Source organism: Osmerus mordax, chromosome 9, assembly GCF_038355195.1.
Source record: "Osmerus mordax isolate fOsmMor3 chromosome 9, fOsmMor3.pri, whole genome shotgun sequence".
Classification (NCBI taxonomy): Eukaryota; Metazoa; Chordata; class Actinopteri; order Osmeriformes; family Osmeridae; genus Osmerus; species Osmerus mordax.
The window spans coordinates 14756718-14774509 of record NC_090058.1 but is presented as its reverse complement, the minus strand read 5'-3'; the positions used below and the strand labels follow the sequence as shown (position 1 = coordinate 14774509).

At 47.4% G+C, this 17792-nt stretch overlaps 2 protein-coding genes across 6 annotated transcripts in view; both read left to right on the top strand.

Annotated features, from left to right (window-relative positions):
* The window catches only part of pacs2 (phosphofurin acidic cluster sorting protein 2), a 38427-nt gene extending 31997 nt beyond the window's left edge, over positions 1-6430 (top strand). For 3 of the 5 annotated variants that reach the window (XM_067242978.1, XM_067242977.1, XM_067242976.1), the window contains exons 20-26: positions 1514-1558; positions 2444-2486; positions 2726-2768; positions 3245-3380; positions 3478-3704; positions 4014-4127; positions 4479-6430. In XM_067242978.1, coding sequence (XP_067099079.1) covers positions 1514-1558; positions 2444-2486; positions 2726-2768; positions 3245-3380; positions 3478-3704; positions 4014-4127; positions 4479-4597 — 727 coding nt within the window. In that variant the 3' untranslated portion in view covers positions 4598-6430. The remainder of the gene's footprint in view (positions 1-1513; positions 1559-2443; positions 2487-2725; positions 2769-3244; positions 3381-3477; positions 3705-4013; positions 4128-4478) is intronic. The other 2 variants (XM_067242980.1, XM_067242979.1) reach the window with 1 other exon arrangement.
* Positions 6431-6649: 219 nt separating this feature from the next.
* dcaf5 (ddb1 and cul4 associated factor 5) lies at positions 6650-16581 on the top strand. Its single transcript, XM_067243095.1, is given in 10 exon segments — positions 6650-6997; positions 7867-8010; positions 8352-8388; positions 8598-8737; positions 10395-10524; positions 10897-11110; positions 12219-12285; positions 12762-12889; positions 14211-14528; positions 14530-16581. Coding segments are annotated over 10 exon segments (2484 nt in total). The 5' UTR covers positions 6650-6789; the 3' UTR covers positions 15628-16581.
* The last annotated feature ends 1211 nt before the right edge of the window (positions 16582-17792 follow it).

The window sequence follows — 17792 nt, the reverse complement described above, 5'->3', positions numbered from 1 at the left end:
CCTCTCCTTCTGCAGTCTTCTCTGTCGCCTGTCTCTTCACCAGCTCCCTGGGAACCTGCCCTCACACCTATCTCTATCAACACCTGCGGTCATAAACACTGTACACCTCAGTACCTCGGACTAGGGGACTGCTAGCAGGACCTCAGTCTAGACTGGGTTCTCCTTCTATGAACATGTAGCAAGTCTGGTCTAAAGCTTTACTTTAACTCTGTAGCCTGACTAACCTGTATGGGTGATGTTGCCTTAATATTCCGCTACCTAGGGACAACTGGGGGTAAGTAAGGGGTAACTAAGGGGCAGCTAAGGGGTAACTAGGGGTAATTAAGGGACAGCTAGGGGTAATTAAGAGGTAACTAGGGGTAACTAAGGGGCAACTAGGGGTAACTACGGGGAGCTAGGCGCAATGGGGGTAACTAAGGATGATTAGGGATAATTAAAGGGTAATTAGGTGTAATTAAAGGGTAATTAGGTGTAATTAAATGGTAATTAAGGGGTAACTAGAGGTAGGCTATGGGGTGAGGTGCTGCTAGGGGTAGCTTGTGGTAACTACGGGGAATTAAGGGGTAACTAAGATCTAAGCGCTCCACTTCATCAGAAGTGGGCAGGTATGCCAGAGTGCTGCTGGACTGGCAGGTGAACAGTTAAAGCAGCAGGTTCCTCATCCTGGGTTTTCTCTCCCCCCCCTCTTGTTGCCTTGTCCCTCTCTCTGTTCCATGTCTGTTATCTTCATGTGCATCCGGCCTCCTATGTTTGACCTGGTGTAGACTGGCAGACCAGTCCTGCTAGCACATGCACTGTGAGACGTAAAGTGCATGTTCATTAGCCTTTAGGCTGCTGTCCCTGTAGGTTAGTCTGCATGTGGAGGGTGAAGCGTGTAGATCATATTTACTGACTAACCGTTCGCAGATGTATGTCTTAAACCATATAGTTCATTTGGGAGTGGGGGTTGGGTCTCTGGTGTTAACATCTATGGGGAAAAGTGTAGTCTAGTTTGAAGTGACAACTCCCCCCCCCCCACCCCAGACAAGTGGTGTAGTCCAGCCCCTCCCCTCCGTATCACTGCTCATGTTATAGTGGGCATACATCGGAAACTAATGTGGGCATGCTCAGTGTGCCTGCATATTGCGTAGAAAGCACCAGTGTCTATTGACCTCTGTGACGTCCTTGGTGAGGTTGCTTGTGTAAAACAACACATACAGCAGAATGCTCTGCTAAATCAATTAATACATTTACCGACATTTAACAATACCAATAATATGACTTGGTCTTGCTCTGTCATCTCCGCTTGTACTAGGAACAGAACCAGACGGATGCGTGACTCCATGAAGCTAAACTGACTGTAGCTTTGACGTAGACATGAGAAGATGTGTTGAAGTGGCCTGGATTTCTTACCTACTATAGACTTTCTCTCCTTTTCTCTCCTTTTCTCTCTCTCTCTCTCTCTCTCTCTCTCTCTCTCTCTCTCTCTCTCTCTCTCTCTTTCTTTCTTTCCTTCCCTCCTTCTCTCCTTCAGTCTCTCTGTGTCCTCACTGGGGGGCAGATGGCAGTGGACTCAAAGGCAAGAGCACCAATCTTCTACCTGGCTCGACACCCAGTAGATCACGTGCATTGCACTCTATTTTTCTGACTTTCGCCAGAAAAATAGTCATTGCGTTCCTGTTTCAATGTGCTCCACAACTTAGTGGCGTGTGCAGCCTGAAACGGATTGGGACTTAGGTTGCTGCTCTTCCACCAATTGGCCTCTGCTTAGTCCAGTTTCATTTTTCCATGCTCTGATTGGTTCCCCTGTTCAGCACTTCCTCCCAAGCTGGCTTCCTGATTGGATCAACCGGCTGCTTCCTGAACCCTGTGCATTGTGTCCTTGCTTTGATGACTGATGGGTTGGCCTCGAGTGTTTGGTTGGCTTTGGTGGAGACCTGTGATGCATGTCTCGTTCTCTGCTTCTCTCGCTTGTATCAGGGGTCGGGGGGGCCATTTCAAACACACTGCAATATTCAAATAAAACTTCACTTGTCTTCCTTCCTGCTTCTTCACAGCTGCTGGGATAGTGTGATTATAATGATGAGTGGTCATTCCTCAAAGAGTCGTTTGTGGCATAGTAGCACACCTTACTAATCCTTAGAAGTAGACCTTTCACTAACGGTAGATTTCAAAGTTCTGCTGGGGCGTTGCCTGCGTGTCGTTCAGTGTTACATTGATCTTGATGAGCTCTGGCTGCCAACAAGGCTCATCCTCCATGATGGAGCAAAAGTGCTTTGCGATCAATTCCGAATAAACACCACCCAAAATATAAACATGAGAATGAGGCTTCACAAACCTTGCGCGTCTCGATGGCTGAGTCCATTGGCCGGTGAGTCAGGAGGAGCCCTCCTCTCCTGTTGGTGCAGGTTTCTGAAGCCTCAGTCTCAGTCTCCCTCTCCTCACCTCCTGTCTCCCCCCACAGCCCGGACGAGGACTCGTGCCAGAAGTTCATCCCTTTCATTGGGGTAAGACTCTTCTTCTCCATGCTTAAATTAGATCACAGCTGAATCAGAACAGATATCAACCCTAATATTTGCAAAAGACAAAAAAAGAAACATAAATATAGTATAAAGAAATATTGAGTGCCAAAGACTTTTGCACAGTACTGTACATGTAGGCTAGTGTGTGATATGAGTTCCGAGAGATATGACTATTGTGGAGCAGAAACCGTGATTTAAACCTTCCTCTTGTTTTGCACTCCTAGATGGTGAAGGTTGGCATTGTGGAGCAGACCTCAGCCACATCAGGTGTGTTATAAGTTCACACTTCCTGTTTGTGGCCTAGGTTGAACATATTGAGGTTGAGACTACGCCTTCGTCAAAAAGCGGAAGTTTGGATTTCATGGGACCAGCGTCAAATCATGTCTGGTTACAGAACCCCAAAATCGCTCAAAGCTAACAGATAACTGTCCCTCCTTAAACCACATTATCACACAATAAGTAATATAAATGTCTAGTAAAATGACACAACCAACTATCTAGACATAAATCCACACTTGCCATCCACTGTAAGGGATTCAGTCAACCAAAGCTGGCCCCATGTTGGTGGCCCCACTTTGCGTACTTTCACAAAGTACGCAAAGGCTCATGGCTGATTGGTCAGTGTGTCTCATCCTTCATATGTTGATCCTAGTGTGTCCCTTCCCCATTGTGTGAACGTCTTCTTTCCCTGGTTCTGGTGTGTGTCTGTGTTGAGATGACCTCCTAACTCCTCTCCTCTTCAGGGGACTCTGATGACGCGGCCCCTGTGGGCTCGGCCCTCCTCTCCTCCACTCCTCCACAAGTGTCTCCTGCACTGAAGGAGGCCTCCCCCACTCCTCCCTCCTCTCCCTCCGTCCATACCAGCTTCAACATTTGCAGGTATTCAGAGTATTCCTCCCTAACCGTAGATCTGCCACCTTACAGATCCAACCATGTGGAGGTAAGACAGGCTGTCTTCTCTTCTGTCTGGGTGTAGTTCGCCGGGCGGGGGCCAGGGAGAGCTGATGGGTCTGCAGGTGGACTACTGGGTGGCTCCAGCCGAGAGGAAGAGAGACGTGGAGAAGCGGGACTCCTCCTCCAAGAACACGCTGAAGTGCACCTTCCGCTCGCTGCAGGTCAGCAGGCTGCCTCAAGGGGGCGCCGACTGCAGCCCCCAGCCCACCATGTCCATGACAGTGGTGATGAAGGAGAAAAACAAGAAAGGTGAGATGGCAGGAAGTGATGAAGGCAGCACTCCCAGTCACTTGCTGCTGACCGTTCCTCTGTGTAATACTCCAGTATGTTTCGCCTCATAAGGAACTCCATAGTGACAAAGACCCAGGCTTGTTTTGAAGCAGGATGTTCTGAAACACTATATTAATGACTGAACAGTTACAAGAATAATAATAATAATGTATTTATTAAGCAGACGCGATCATCCAAAACCACGTTCGGGATTCGAACCTGCAACCTCTTGATCTGCAGCCAAATACTCTAACCACTGAGTCTTGGTCTCTCGTTCTCTCCTCCCAGTCATGTTCCTGCCTAAAAAAACTAAAGACAAGGAGATGGAGTCCAAGAGTCAGGTGATTGACGGCATCAGCCGTCTCATTTGCACTGCCAAGCACCAGCAGACCATGCTGAGAGGTAAGGGCCTCCACAGAACCTTCCCTCACCTTCCTTCCTTCCATTCCTCCCATCCTCCTTCCTTCAGTACTTCAACCATCTTTCTTTCCTTCCTTTCCTCCAACGTTCCTTCCATCTTTTTGATTGACTTCCTCTCCACTCCCTTCCATCCATCCTCCCTTCCTTCCTTTCTTCCTTCCTTCCCTCCTCCCTCCTTCTTCCTTCCATCCATCCTCCCCTCTGTCTTTTATACTGTGTTACACTACAGGGAATAAACACAGATGGCCAGCCCAGCCTGGGGGCATGGAGGGGATGCAAGTTCACCTCAGGATCGGTAATCAGCCTTTTCTTCTTGTGTCTCCTCCCACACAGTGTTGATTGACGGTGTCGAGTGGAACGATGTCAAGTTTTTCCAGTTGGCAGCACAGTGGTCTTCACACGTCAAACACTTCCCGATCGGGATCTTTGGACACACCAAAGGCCCTTACTAGTAGCCAATGAGAGACTCGTATGGAACCGAGGACAACTCCCTTTCCCTGTGTGCCAGTAGCCTTTAACCCCTCCCCCCCCCACACGCCCTGATCCCCAGACCCCGCTTTGGCACTTCATCCCTTCCCTGGCTTCCAGCCCCCAGCCTCCGGCCCCCACGGTGCCTCTGTCCCTGTCCCCAGTCACCCTGCATGCCCCCCCCCCCCCCCCCCCCCACTAACCCTGGTCTCCAGTCCCTGAGCCCCCCTCTGGTCCCCTGCCACCCCCATTACTGGACTCCAGTCCCCCTGCCCCACCCAATCCCACCACGGCCTCCAACTGTCCCACTGTCTTAATTTAACCTACTTCTTCTGTTGTTTGTTTTATATATTCATCTTTTTGTGAGTGTTTGTCATTTTTTTATTTATGTAAACACTTCTTGTGGCCTGAATGTAATGGGGAGATCTTTTTTTCTCACCAAGCTTTTTAAAAATCCTACTGATGTTTTTTTGGTCTTTTGATTGAAGAAAGACACATTTTTAATGAGCTAACCATTAGAATTTATTGAATTAATGTCTAACAATTAAGTTCCTGAGGTATTCATCCCTTAAGTGTTTATTCTTTTTTTTTTACTTTGGCAAAGATGGTTTAAAATTCTTTGTCAGCACAATTTAACAATGTAACTATTTATCAAGAGTATTTTGAAACCTATATATCCCCGGAGATAAAAACCAAATGGAAGAGAGGTCTGTTCTCCTGGGTAGCACAGGGAGGATGTCGGTCCTGAAAGACAGCTCAATCCCGTCTCTGGAACTCCACCGGCGTCATCTGGTTTCACCTGAAGAAGACTGAGATGTGCAATAGATGGTTTATTCGATGTGAACAAAAACTCCTGAGAAACTGCAAGTGACCCTGCACTGTTGGTTCATGCACCTCTCCTGGCATTTACGACTTTACAACTCTCTCTCTCTCTCTCTCTCTCTCTCTTTGTCTCTCTCTCCCAGCACTACTCTCAACACTCCATTTATATTTGCAGCTAATACAATTGGTAATGTTACTAAATGAGTACTCATAGATTGCAGCTTTCAATACCTGCCTCAAACTATTGTCTTCTTCATGATGTACAGGTGAATGTAAACATTGAAGGTACCTTAATGTAAAGCACTTTTAAAATGCTTAGGTTAATTAGATTATTAGTGGGGGTTTTACATGCATAAACAACTTGATACCAATGACTGCAGTTCACAAAGATACATAGAAAGTTACTGTTATCTATTACAGTTTAGAGCTGACAGTATAAAATACTATGACATGGCACATTTCATTTTAAGTATTGCTAACCATGAACCTGTACTTTATCAGTATTGTGCTAGAAGCATCTTCATCACGCTTGATTATCTGTTAGGCCTAACTGGACTATATAAAACAGCTGTAATAAAATGCTTGTGAACAGTCGGCCTAAATAGAATGTTAGAAAAGGTATAGAAACCAATGCAACTTTTCACATAACCTTTTACAGCTGTACAATTTTGTTTCATTTCCTACCTGTCCTGTGCATATGACATGGTGTAACATTTGTAGTTGTATTTATCCACAAAACAAGTAGGCCTAGCCGTAACAAATATTGCTTCTAAGTGCCACAGTTGCCTATATTTTATAATTTATTTGGGTAGTTTCCAGGCTTCAACGCTTTGGGCCCAACTGTTGGATGGGCTGCAAGTTTAGTGCAACACTTTTTATTTCCTCATCAAGGAGTATGTTAAATTGTTTCGCCTGATGAAAAGTGGATAGATGGATGCCCTGGAAACTACAATCGTTATCCCAATGTTGAGAGTAATAAAACTAGACACACTAAATTATGTGTTTTGTTTAATTTATCAACAATTTTCCCAAGATACAAACATACTTAGCAGTTTATAGGCAACACATTATTGAGCAGACGCTGCCATCAGCGCCACTGTTCCTGTCAGGATGATGATTTGTGACAGACGGGGTAGTTGCACCGGAGCAGGAAACGGTCAACTGCTGAGCGACGAGGAGGGGTGACTACCTAAAAAGCCACAAACAACGTCGACATCAGTGAGCTCGAAGGCTTGCAGCACAATGTAGGTAATCGTATCGTATTCTCATGACACTACTCATAATAACTATACACTAGTGGATGCTGGCGGTGAACAAGCAGACACGGATCGTGTAGTTACCGGGGCCGAAGAAAATGAAGGAGATAACAGGCTGCGGAATGCGTTCATCGTTGGGGTTTCTGTCCCAGAGAAAGATCACTGGGCACCCCCTCATGAAGGAAGAATTTCAGAGACTTCGGTTGGCAGGCTGCACGAGCCTTTTCAAGAAAGACATGCTTGGGCACTTTGGTTGTGTCAATGCTATAGAGTTTTCCAACAATGGAGGAGAATATCTTGTGTCAGGTAAGTTGACAAGACATCTCTTACTGGAAATGGGCTGTGAATATTCCTTGAAACGGAAGCTTTCGCTACATACGTCTGATGGCTTGTTAGCTATCAAGCTACATTATCAATGCATGGCTATGTTTGGACTTGCACACCTAGCTATTTGGCTAGCTAGTTACTAACACCATTGTGCTATGCCTTTCTGTAATTAGCAAGTGGGACGTGTGACTAAACAAATGCGTTGTTGAGTAGAACTAAATAAATCCCACTTGGTTGTGTAGCTAGCTATAGCTACTATGCTGAAACGGAGCTTTCCAGTTTACAACTAATCCAGCTAGCACTAGCTTGCTAAGCTACCGATAACTAACCTAGCTGCAGTAGCTGGAGGAGCTTGAGATGCATTGGCAATGACATAGAAGTTGACTGTCAATATGAGCAAGAAGTGTCAATCTTAGAAAATATGGAAACATCATCAACCTATAGCCTCCAGTAAATATGTATTCGGTCAATTCAATCTGACTACCCTGGTTTTTGTTAGCTAGGATGACCAGAGATGTGTACATCCTAGTTAGCGAAGACTTATATTATAGCCGACCCTCGAACCGTAACACAAAGGTTAATGTATACAAATTCCCATGCAGCTAGTAATAAGTTATTCTTTTTAATGTAGGAAAGCATTGTACAACCATAAGAAATTCAACTTTAGTTTAAATGTCCTGCTTTGTTAAGATGGGAAAGGCAGCGATCTTGATAAGAACCAGTGCCTTGATTAATTGTCCTGTCGTTTTTAACGATAAAAAACACAAAAGCATTTAGTTAATCATTCATTAACCTACATTGGGGTTGTTTGTTTCGGATTACATGGGTCACCTCTCCCATGTGTGCAGGAGGAGATGACCGCAGGGTTCTGCTGTGGCACATGGAGAAAGCTATCCATGGGCGAGCCAAGCCTCTGAAGCTGAAAGGGGAGCACCTGTCCAACATTTTCTGCCTGGCTTTCGATAGCACCAACAGGAGGGTCTTCTCCGGTGGTAAGGAGGGAAAACATCACCCATCACTTTGTAACATGTTGTTTCTGTGTCAGTCAGGGAGATGGAGATGTCTCGGAGTGAACATGCTGTTGGATCTGGTTAAATCACAACATGGTCAGGTTGATCCATGACATCATCAGTTTATTTACATGTAGTCTGGGTTCAGGAGTGTTGAGGCAACTGTTTTCTTATGGGGTTTATACGGCTGTCATTGTGTTTGTGACAGTGGATCTGAGTTTGTGACAGTGGATCTGAGTTTGTGACAGTGGATCTTAGGGACCTTTCAGCCATCTCAATAGATGCTCTGTATATGCCAAGCCTCTTCTATATCTGGTCCACAGGCAATGACGAGCAGGTGATTCTTCATGACGTGGAAAGGTAGGTGTAGCAGAACACCTACAGCATCTACTGAATTTCCTACACAATTAAACCACTGCAGCTTTCAAAACGCATTTAGATAATACAAATGACTGAATCTAAACAGGAAGCAAAAGTCTCAAATGATGTTATAACCTCCCGCGCTGCTCAACTTGCACCATTGTTTTAACGGTTTGTTGTGTGTTGCTTGTTTGTTTGTGTTCCTTCAGGGGGGAGACTCTGAACGTGTTTCTGCATGATGATGCTGTATACGGCCTGTCGGTCAGTCCGGTCAACGATAACGTGTTCGCCAGCTCCTCTGACGATGGGCGTGTCCTCATCTGGGACGCGCGGGAGCCCCCTCATGGAGGTGTGTTGGTGTCTGTTGTGATCAGTCTGTTGGGGTCTGTTGTGATCATGGAGGTGTGTTGGGGTCTGTTGTGATCAGTCTGTTGTGATCAGTCTGTTGGTGTCTGTTATGATCATGGAGGTGTGTTGGTGTCTGTTGTGATCATGGAGGTGTGTTGGTGTCTGTTGTGATCATGGAGGTCTGTTGGTGTCTGTTATGATCATGGAGGTGTGTGGGTGTCTGTTATGATCATGGAGGTCTGTTATGATCATAGCTAATTAGACTGCATATTTAGCAAAGCAGTGTAGCTCAGTGGTACTGCTCTTGACTGCAGATTGAGAGGTCACTGGTTCATATCCTTGCCTGTACGTCGCTTTTGGTAAAAAAATAACCCTATTGCACCAGCAGACATAGTCACTAGCAAGCCTAAGAGTTGGTCACTAGCTAGCGATCGACATGGCTTGTGTGTGCGCTCTGCTGTTGGAGTTGTCTACTCAGAGCTTCCTTACGGTGGCCCTGAAGTGCAAAACACACCCACTAATACGAGTACATCCCCCAAATGAAAACACTCCCCCCAAATAAGATGACTTGCTCACCTCCCCCCGAATACAAAGACACGCTCCCCCAAATGGGAAACAAAATTACATTAACTCAAAACGGAGAGGGTAGTAGGTATAACACTTTCGTCGCTGATTGGATGCACAGTATCTAACAGGAAATAAGGAATTGATCGACAGAAGTACGACATTTTCATTTAGCAGACGCTCTTATCCAGAGCGACTTAGTCACGACATGCAATAATGACAGAGTTACGTGCACCAGGACAGTTGTTTGGCTATCAAAGCATGTGGCAAGTACTTATGCAAAAGTATAAATTGCGTGTTAAACGTAAAAATCAATGGCCAAACAACTATCCTGGTCCACATAACTCTGTCATTATGGCATTTTGTACTCCTGTCGTGGACGATTAGTTTTTTTTTCTCAAAGTCCTGCTTCCTTCAACTGCGTTTTAGCGTGCACATACTTATTTTAATGTTGTGAAACATTAACAGCATATCTAGGATTATTTCATAGGAATGTCCCTGATTTAAAGTTGACTCATATATTTGGGGGGAGTGTTTTCATTTGGGGGATGTACTCGTATTAGTGGGTGTGTTTTGCACTTCAGGGCCACTGTACTTCCTGGTACAAATGAGAGACACTGCTTTCAATGAGACTTTCTCATAATGCAAAAAGTAAGAATGAGTATTAAAAGGATGTGATCTACAGACCTGCATGTAGTGTTACTGTCCCATTGACCCCATCTTCAAGCAGATTCATCCAGGTTAACCTGTTTTAGAGGAACTGTATCCCTGGTATGTCCCAGGTGTAGAGTCAGAATCAGAAAGGGTTTCAATCGCCATGAAAGTTTGCACAGACAAAGAATTTGCTCTGGCAGGAAGGTGCATACAATAAACATATAGGAATCTTAAGAATTTAAATATGAGATCTAACTACTAAAGGTACATAGACAATACTAGCAATACTTAGAATTAAAATAAAATATACAATAAAATATAAAGTGCCATAAATTACAATATAAAAATACAAATATTACAAAAAATACACACGGTACAAAATAAACTTCTGTGTGTTCGAGAAGATGTGGAGTCCTAATAAACCTCCCGGTGTGTTCTAGAACCCTTCTGTCTGGCCAGCTACGCTTCAGCGTTCCACAGCGTGATGTTCAACCCGGCTGAGCCCAGACTGCTGGCCACAGCCAACTCCAAGGAGGGCGTGGGGCTCTGGGACATCAGGAAGCCACGCAGGTGAGACGCTTCCCGGCAGGTGGTTTTAACTGAATTAGTGCCGTCTATTTCTGGTGCTCCATGTCCAGCAGGGGGAGCTGTTGAGCTACAATGAAATGAACTGACGTGTAAAATTGACCAAGTCATGTATGAGCTACATGATATTTCGATATTAATGATTAATTTAGATTCTGTTTGATTGCTCATATGTTGTTGTCTACCTATACCTGTAATGGACTATGAATAATATATCTCACTGTAAATAACCCTCTGTCCCTTTCTTCACCTCTACCCATCTCTCTTGCTGTTTCTCTCTTTTTTCCCCCTGTTGCTCTCTCAATCTCCTTTGCTCTCTCTCCTGCTCTCTCTGTCTTGCCCCCCCACCCTCGGCAGTTCTCTGCTGCGCTACGGCGGCAGCATGTCCCTGCAGAGCGCCATGAGCGTGCGCTTCAACAGCACGGGCACGCAGCTGCTGGCCCTGCGGCGCCGCCTGCCCCCGGTGCTGTACGAGCTGCACTCCCGCCTGCCCAGCTTCCAGTTCGACAACCAGGGCTACTTCAACTCCTGCACCATGAAGAGCTGCTGCTTCGCGGGGGACAAGGACCAGGTAGGGGGGGGCCTATCATCACACTGGGGCACACAGCCCTGCAGGTTGACTGTTGGCTGTCTCCTCAGTGAGATGTGCGGCGAGTCAAAGTGAGATGAGACTACGCTTTGTTAATCCTCAAGCAGGGACATTTGGGAAACAGACCCCAGTACCCCTTCAGTGGGTACTTGTCTGCCCGTGTAAGGAGTTTAGGTAGTCAAACTTGTCATACTGGAGAGTGGATGTCTTCCCTGAAGAGACTAGTTATGGAGGGGGGGTATGGGGAGGGGGTGAGTGGACTAGAGGGACCGGTGGGGAGGCAGGGTGAGGGGGGTGAGTGAGCCCCTGCTGGACATGGCATGCTTCCTCCTGGTGAGCACGGAAGCCCCTGCAGCCAGCCAAGATCTCTCCCCCAAGCCCTTGCAGACATGACCTCATCCAGCAGACACGCTTATTTATGTTCCTGTTGAGCCGGGGTGTCAAGGAGGGCTGTGTGAGGGCCGAAAACGGACCCCTCCCCGGGGGATACAGCAGAGCTGAACTGCAGAAGTCGGAGGATTATTCCAGTGGCGTGTTAGACTAGGGGGGGGGGGGAAGAGGGGTGGATAGATAGACAGATGAAGGAAGGGGGAGGAGAAAGAAGTCGAGTAGTATGTGACAGGTTGGGGGAGTGGGGTGTTACATTCCTACCTGACATGTGACCTGAGGGGAAAGAGCAGGAGATGGAGGTAGAGTAGGAGGTGACAGTTTGAGGAGGTAGGGAGGGAAAAGGGAAGGTGGAGGTAGAGGGGGAGGAGGAAACTCCAGGTGTTAGATCCAGATGTTGCCAAATTCCCAGACGATCCTAGTAAGAGTCACTAAGTGCTTTCTGATGATTATAAAAAATAATTTAAAAAAAAGTCTCTGCGGCCCCCAGCACCAGACAGCAAATACATTTTCTGCCCAGCGGGCTAAATACATTTTACACCACGTCTCAGAATCTGCCTTCTTTCAGAGAAGAGATATTTCAAAATGCCTGACTGGTGACTGCTGCCTTCAAACTTCTACTGGAAAATTTGACAAGATGTCCGTATAAGAAGTAAAAGTGGTGTGTAGTTCTGTAACCTCATGACCCTGTTGTTTTTTTTAGTACATCCTGTCTGGATCTGATGACTTCAACCTTTACATGTGGAGAATCCCTAAAGATCCTGAAGCTGGTAAGAGTGTGTGTATATACAGTGTGTCTGTGAATGTGTGTGTCTACTAAGGCTGGGCGATATATAAAAACGTGATATCACGATATTGTCAAAACATTTACGATATTCAATATATAAAAAAACATGATTTTCTTTTGCCTCCATTAGAAAACAACAAAAACAGATAGAACAGCTGTTGTTACAAAGTACAAAATGTGTAGTGCAAATTTAAGCAGTTGCCATAAAATGGTACTTGCAACTTGACAAAATGAACCTCACATGGAAGATTTCATGCAGAGGTCCTTATGTGGCAGGACAAAAAGAGAGCAAAAGAGAGTGCGCGTGCAATTTTCAGTTTGTGAGAATGTGCTCAAACGGTGTCTGTGTGTGTGTGTGTGAACACAGAGGAGCCAGACGGTGCGATATTATCGCTAATATTCGATATATCGCCCAGCCCTCGTGTCTACCAGATGTTAACCCTGCCTCCCTCTGCCCAGGTGGCCCAGGGCGCGTGGTAAACGGTGCCTTTATGGTTCTGAAGGGCCACCGCTCCATCGTCAACCAGGTCCGGTTCAACCCTCACACTTACATGGTGTGCTCCTCTGGCGTGGAGAAGGTCATCAAGGTCAGTAACCCCGGCGCCGTGGCAGCCCTACGCCAAGGGACACGTCAGTGTTGACCGCAAAATCCCTCCTCCCTCGCTCCGTCTGCACCCCCACTGTCTCTGACAAGTCTGGAGAGAATGCCGAGGGGAGGAATACAGAAACACACCAATACTCGTCTCTGGTACAACAGAAACACACCAATACTCCTCTCTAGTTCTACAGAAACACCAATTCTCCTCTGGTTCTACAGAAACACACCAACACTCCCCTCTGGTTCCATAGAAACACACCACCACTCAAAATCAAATCCATATGGATTTGTATAGCCTTTTTTTACAAGCAAGGTCTCAGAAACACTGGTTATACAGCAACACACAAACACTCTTCTTTGGTTCCACAGAAACACTCCAACACTCCTCTGGTTCCATTTCAAAGAGACACAGGTGCTGTAATCCCACAGAGAACCACCCAGTTGTTCTCCTGAGTGATGATCCTGGCAATGATGGTGATAATTGAGCCCACTGTCCCAGGACTGACCTGGTGAATCAGAGGCCTTAAGCTTCACCCAGCTCACCATTTCTTTAATAATGACTGTCACTCTCTCCACTCAGACAGCTGACAGGCCTGGGCTTGGAGGGAGGGAGGGAGGGCCTGTTGATTCACCCCCTCCTCCCTCTTGCCCCTCCTCTCCCCCCCCCCCCTCCTCCCTGATACAGAAGTATGACTCCTGTATGTGTACACCAGTTTATGCACAACAGCCATATCTCATTGTGAGTCACGTTCACATTGCGAGAGCTTTCAACCCGTAGTTACAAACGCACATGAATGGAAACGATGCAGTCATTGTGGAAGGACAAGTAGTGTTCCAAACAGCAGATCAGTCACCACAGTGACTATTGTCATGGGACTATTTGGGATATTAACAAAACCATTGATCAAATTGTGGATGCATGGCGTTTGGTCTGCTTTTCAGTATCCTAGTGTCTCTGGTCTGAGCGGTCTGTGACCTGTGGTGTGTTGACTGGTCCAGTGTGTGCATGATTTTCTACTGGAGGTGACATGAGAGCATCACCCTCTACTTATTGACTGCATACAGTAACTCTCCCAGCTGGGCCATTGTGTTGTCTGCTGTAGTGTGAAAGCTGATACCTTCCCAGGTGCTGTGGAAGAACAGAGTATTATTAGCAGGGAGTGGTTGCCTTTTAAACCTGACCCTCTGCTCTTCTCTAATCTCCCTTCCCTATCCTGCTCCTCCTCTACCTGACTCCCCCTTTCACCTCTCCTCTCCTTCCCCCACTCACCCCCTCTCCTACTCACCTCTCATCTCCCCCCCTCCCCCAGCTGTGGAGCCCTTACAAGCAGCCTGAAAGCCTGGGGGACCTGGAGGGTCGCGTTGAGGACAAGTCCCGGAGCCTGTACACCCACGAGGAGTACATCAGCCTGGTTCTGAACAGTGGCAGCGGCCTCTCCCATGACTATGTCAGCCAGTCCATCCAGGAGGATCCTCGCATGATGGCGTTCTTCGACTCGCTGGTCCGCCGCGAGATTGAGGGCTGGAGCTCCGACTCGGACAGCGACCTGAGCGAGGGCGCCATCCTGCAGCTCCACGCCCGCGGCCGGCGCCCCACGCGGAGGACCGCCACTGCCGCCGTGCCCACCCCCCCCTCCCGCTGCCGTCTCTGGTCATCATAGCGACTCGGACCCCTCCTCCTCCTCTCCCCTGCCGGTGCCTGAGACGCCGACGCCGACCGCCCTGCCCCTCCCTGAGGCGGAAGGGGCAGGGCCGCTGAGGAGGCGGGGCAGGCGGCCGCACCACCAGTCGGCCTTCCTGCTGGACCTGGTGAACGAGGATTCGGACTCCAGCGGGTTCTGGCCCGACCCCATGCCCCGGCCTCGCTCTCCCAGCCCCAGGGACAACTCCACCCTCTCCCAGAGCACCTCCTCGCCAGCCGGCGCCTCCTCGTCCTCGTCCTCCTCCACCTCCTCCAGCAGCAGCGAGGACGAGGAGCGTCGCAGGGCCAGCACGAGGCAGCGCAACGCGGCCCGGAGGCGCCGCATGCACTTCCCCTCCCACTCGGCGGAGAGGCCCGCGTCCGTGCAGGCGCTGTACTCGGGGGCGGACTCCTGCAGCTACCCCAAGATTTCCCTGGAGGACGCCTCCTCCTCCTCCTCAGAGGAGACGCAGGGCTCCGCCTACATTCACAGGTCCACCCCAAAGAACAAGGGGCGACCCCAGCACCCCCCTTCCACGCTGCCGCGCCCCAACTCCGCCCCCCCGTCTCCTGGTATCCACGGCAACGAGGAGGGAGACTGCGGGACGGATCCGCGAGGGTGGCGCCTGACCTCCTCCCCCCGCTCTGGGGACGAGCTGGGCCGGGAGAGGACGGCGTCTCGCTGTAAGGAGCGGGAGGCGAGGGGGGACCTTCTGGAGGCGTCGGACAGCGCAGAGGAGAGCGGCGTGGGCCAGAGTGGCAGCTCCTTGGTCCTGGACGGGAGCTTTGCCTCTCCCGGCCACCTGAGCCCTGGGGTGAATGGGCAGCGCCGGACTGGGGGCCCCCACAGGTCCCAACCGGGTCAGAACAACCCCACACGCTCCTCCGAGTCTGAGGGAGAGGCGGTCATTAAGCCCACGGACACTAGGACATTGGTGGAGGAACAGGCCTCCCTCAGAGGTCAGGGGGGGGTCAAAAGGACTCATAGGGGGTCAGGGGAGGGGGGGTCGGGGGCACAGCCTTCAGAGAAGAAGTTCAAGACATGATGGCGCCTGGCGTTTTTGTGAGTGTCGATGGACAGGTGAAGGGTTGGGTTTTACAGACTTACCTGAGGGTGTGTGTAGGATTTGGTTTTCACAGCTCAGTATCTGGTTTGATATTATCCTAAAGAACTGCTGAAAGATGCTGCTGTGATGCAGAGGGAAGCTACCATTCAGAAGAGTTGAGACATGGCGGTCTTGAGGTTTCATATTCCCACAGGAACAGAGGATAGTGTTTATGGACATTTGTTTTTGCATACTTTGGATGTTGTCATCTTTCTTAAGGTCGAACCGCTGATGACGCTGAAACATAAACAAACTCAAATCCAAGCTAAAGAATAACATTGACAATAATGCTATTGTAAGTGAATTTGCAAATGATTAAGTTGTGTGCATAAATCTTTTGATTGTATGCTTTAAAAATAAACGCATAGATGTTTTTATCCTTTTTTCGTTAAGGAAATATGTTCAGAGACAAGACTTCTGTTTCAAGGTTTGATAGAAAATATAAAATTCAGTTTGTTGCTGAGAGTGAACTGGAGAATCCTTCCTTTTCAAGAGCGATTCTCTGACTGCTTCAGGGTGCCTGAGTGAGGACTGTCTCCATGGTGATCTTGGTGTGCACCATCTGCTTTTAATTTTGCATTATAGTTATGTGTTCAGTGTCCCTACTTACCAATAGGTTTATTTTCCTCCCTCTTTATCCAACAAATGGATATCACCAATCAGCCATGTTTTTGCTTCTTGCAATAAAGAATAACCTGTTTTCCAGTGATAACATGAATTGTTACTATGATGCTATGATCTGATTGATGCTAGGATCAGGATGGTTAGCATTCAGAATTTTTACTCAAACAACCCTGCATATGTTGGGGACAGTCCTTTCATTTCAACATTTACATGATGGTGTCAACAAACTTTCTTTTTTTAATCAAACAATGAAATAAACCGTTTTCATCTTAAGGGGTAAAAATAACATTGTGTTTTTTTGGTGAACTGTTTTTCCATAATAAGACTAAAACATATATTTTGGCCATGGAACGAGACTGAATCACCATGGCAACAAGGCTTCAACTCTCCTAAGAAGAAGCCCATTCCATTCAGCATCGTGACCCTGAACAGACAATGTTGACAGATTTTAATGTTAAGAGGCTCCAACGCCCAGGGAGATCTTGTTGATTAATTAATTCATTTTATATTCAGTGGTGAAATGGGTGAGTTGTGGGCCGTTTTTATTTATATTTTAAACCCCTGTCAAAATAAGAAACCGTTAGTGATATGAACCGCCACACTATTGCAACACTTGCATCCCATTGCACAGAAGTTCAAAATGGTGAAGAATTCCTCTGGAGTTTTCAGTAACAAAACAATGATGTCTGGTCAGGTTCTGAATGCCCATATATGGACTAACGTCTTCCCATCAGATAAGGAAGCCACGCCCTCTCAGACGGCTACAGATTCCCCAGCTGTCCCATGGTCAGAATGGGGTAGATGATGTCACCGTTGTCTAGGAAACCATGATGCTGGTGGTCTCCCAAGTTCACAAGGCAGCACAGTCTGTGGTCAGACAAAGACGACACCAGTGTGTTTGCTTCCCTCGACTACCTCTGGCCCGTGGTGAAATGCTAATCGTAGGGCAGCCAGACATACTGTAGGAGGTTATCTGGTCGTTTGTGCTTGTCTCCTCTGAAAGATATCTTGCCTGTCCGTAGTCGGAACCCTTGTTTGAGCGGTCTCTTATCTACAGGAAAGGGACGCTCTTCATTTCACCGTCTTTGGCGTATATATAAACAAGGAAATCTTGTATCGGGTTGTTGAATATTCTCCCGCATATTTAGAAATGCAACTTTCTGTTAGTCCAATCATATTTCAATCACTATGAACCCACCTCACCCCCGTTACTAATTTGGACATTTAAAATAAATCCTCTAAACCTAGTTATTCCATACATGGCATTATATCTGGAGACAGGATGCCTGTATTTGAATTCTCTCCACAACATGACTGGAATGCCTTGGTAAGTTGCCAGTGAACAATCAAATAAAGCAGCTCTTCACACGACCTTTGCCTTAAAGAGTCGGCGCAAGCTACTTGTCTTTATCCAACTATTTGCATCACTGTCTTGTCCCGAAGTTTTGTGTTATTTAGGGGTTGTGGTTGTCATTTTTGTT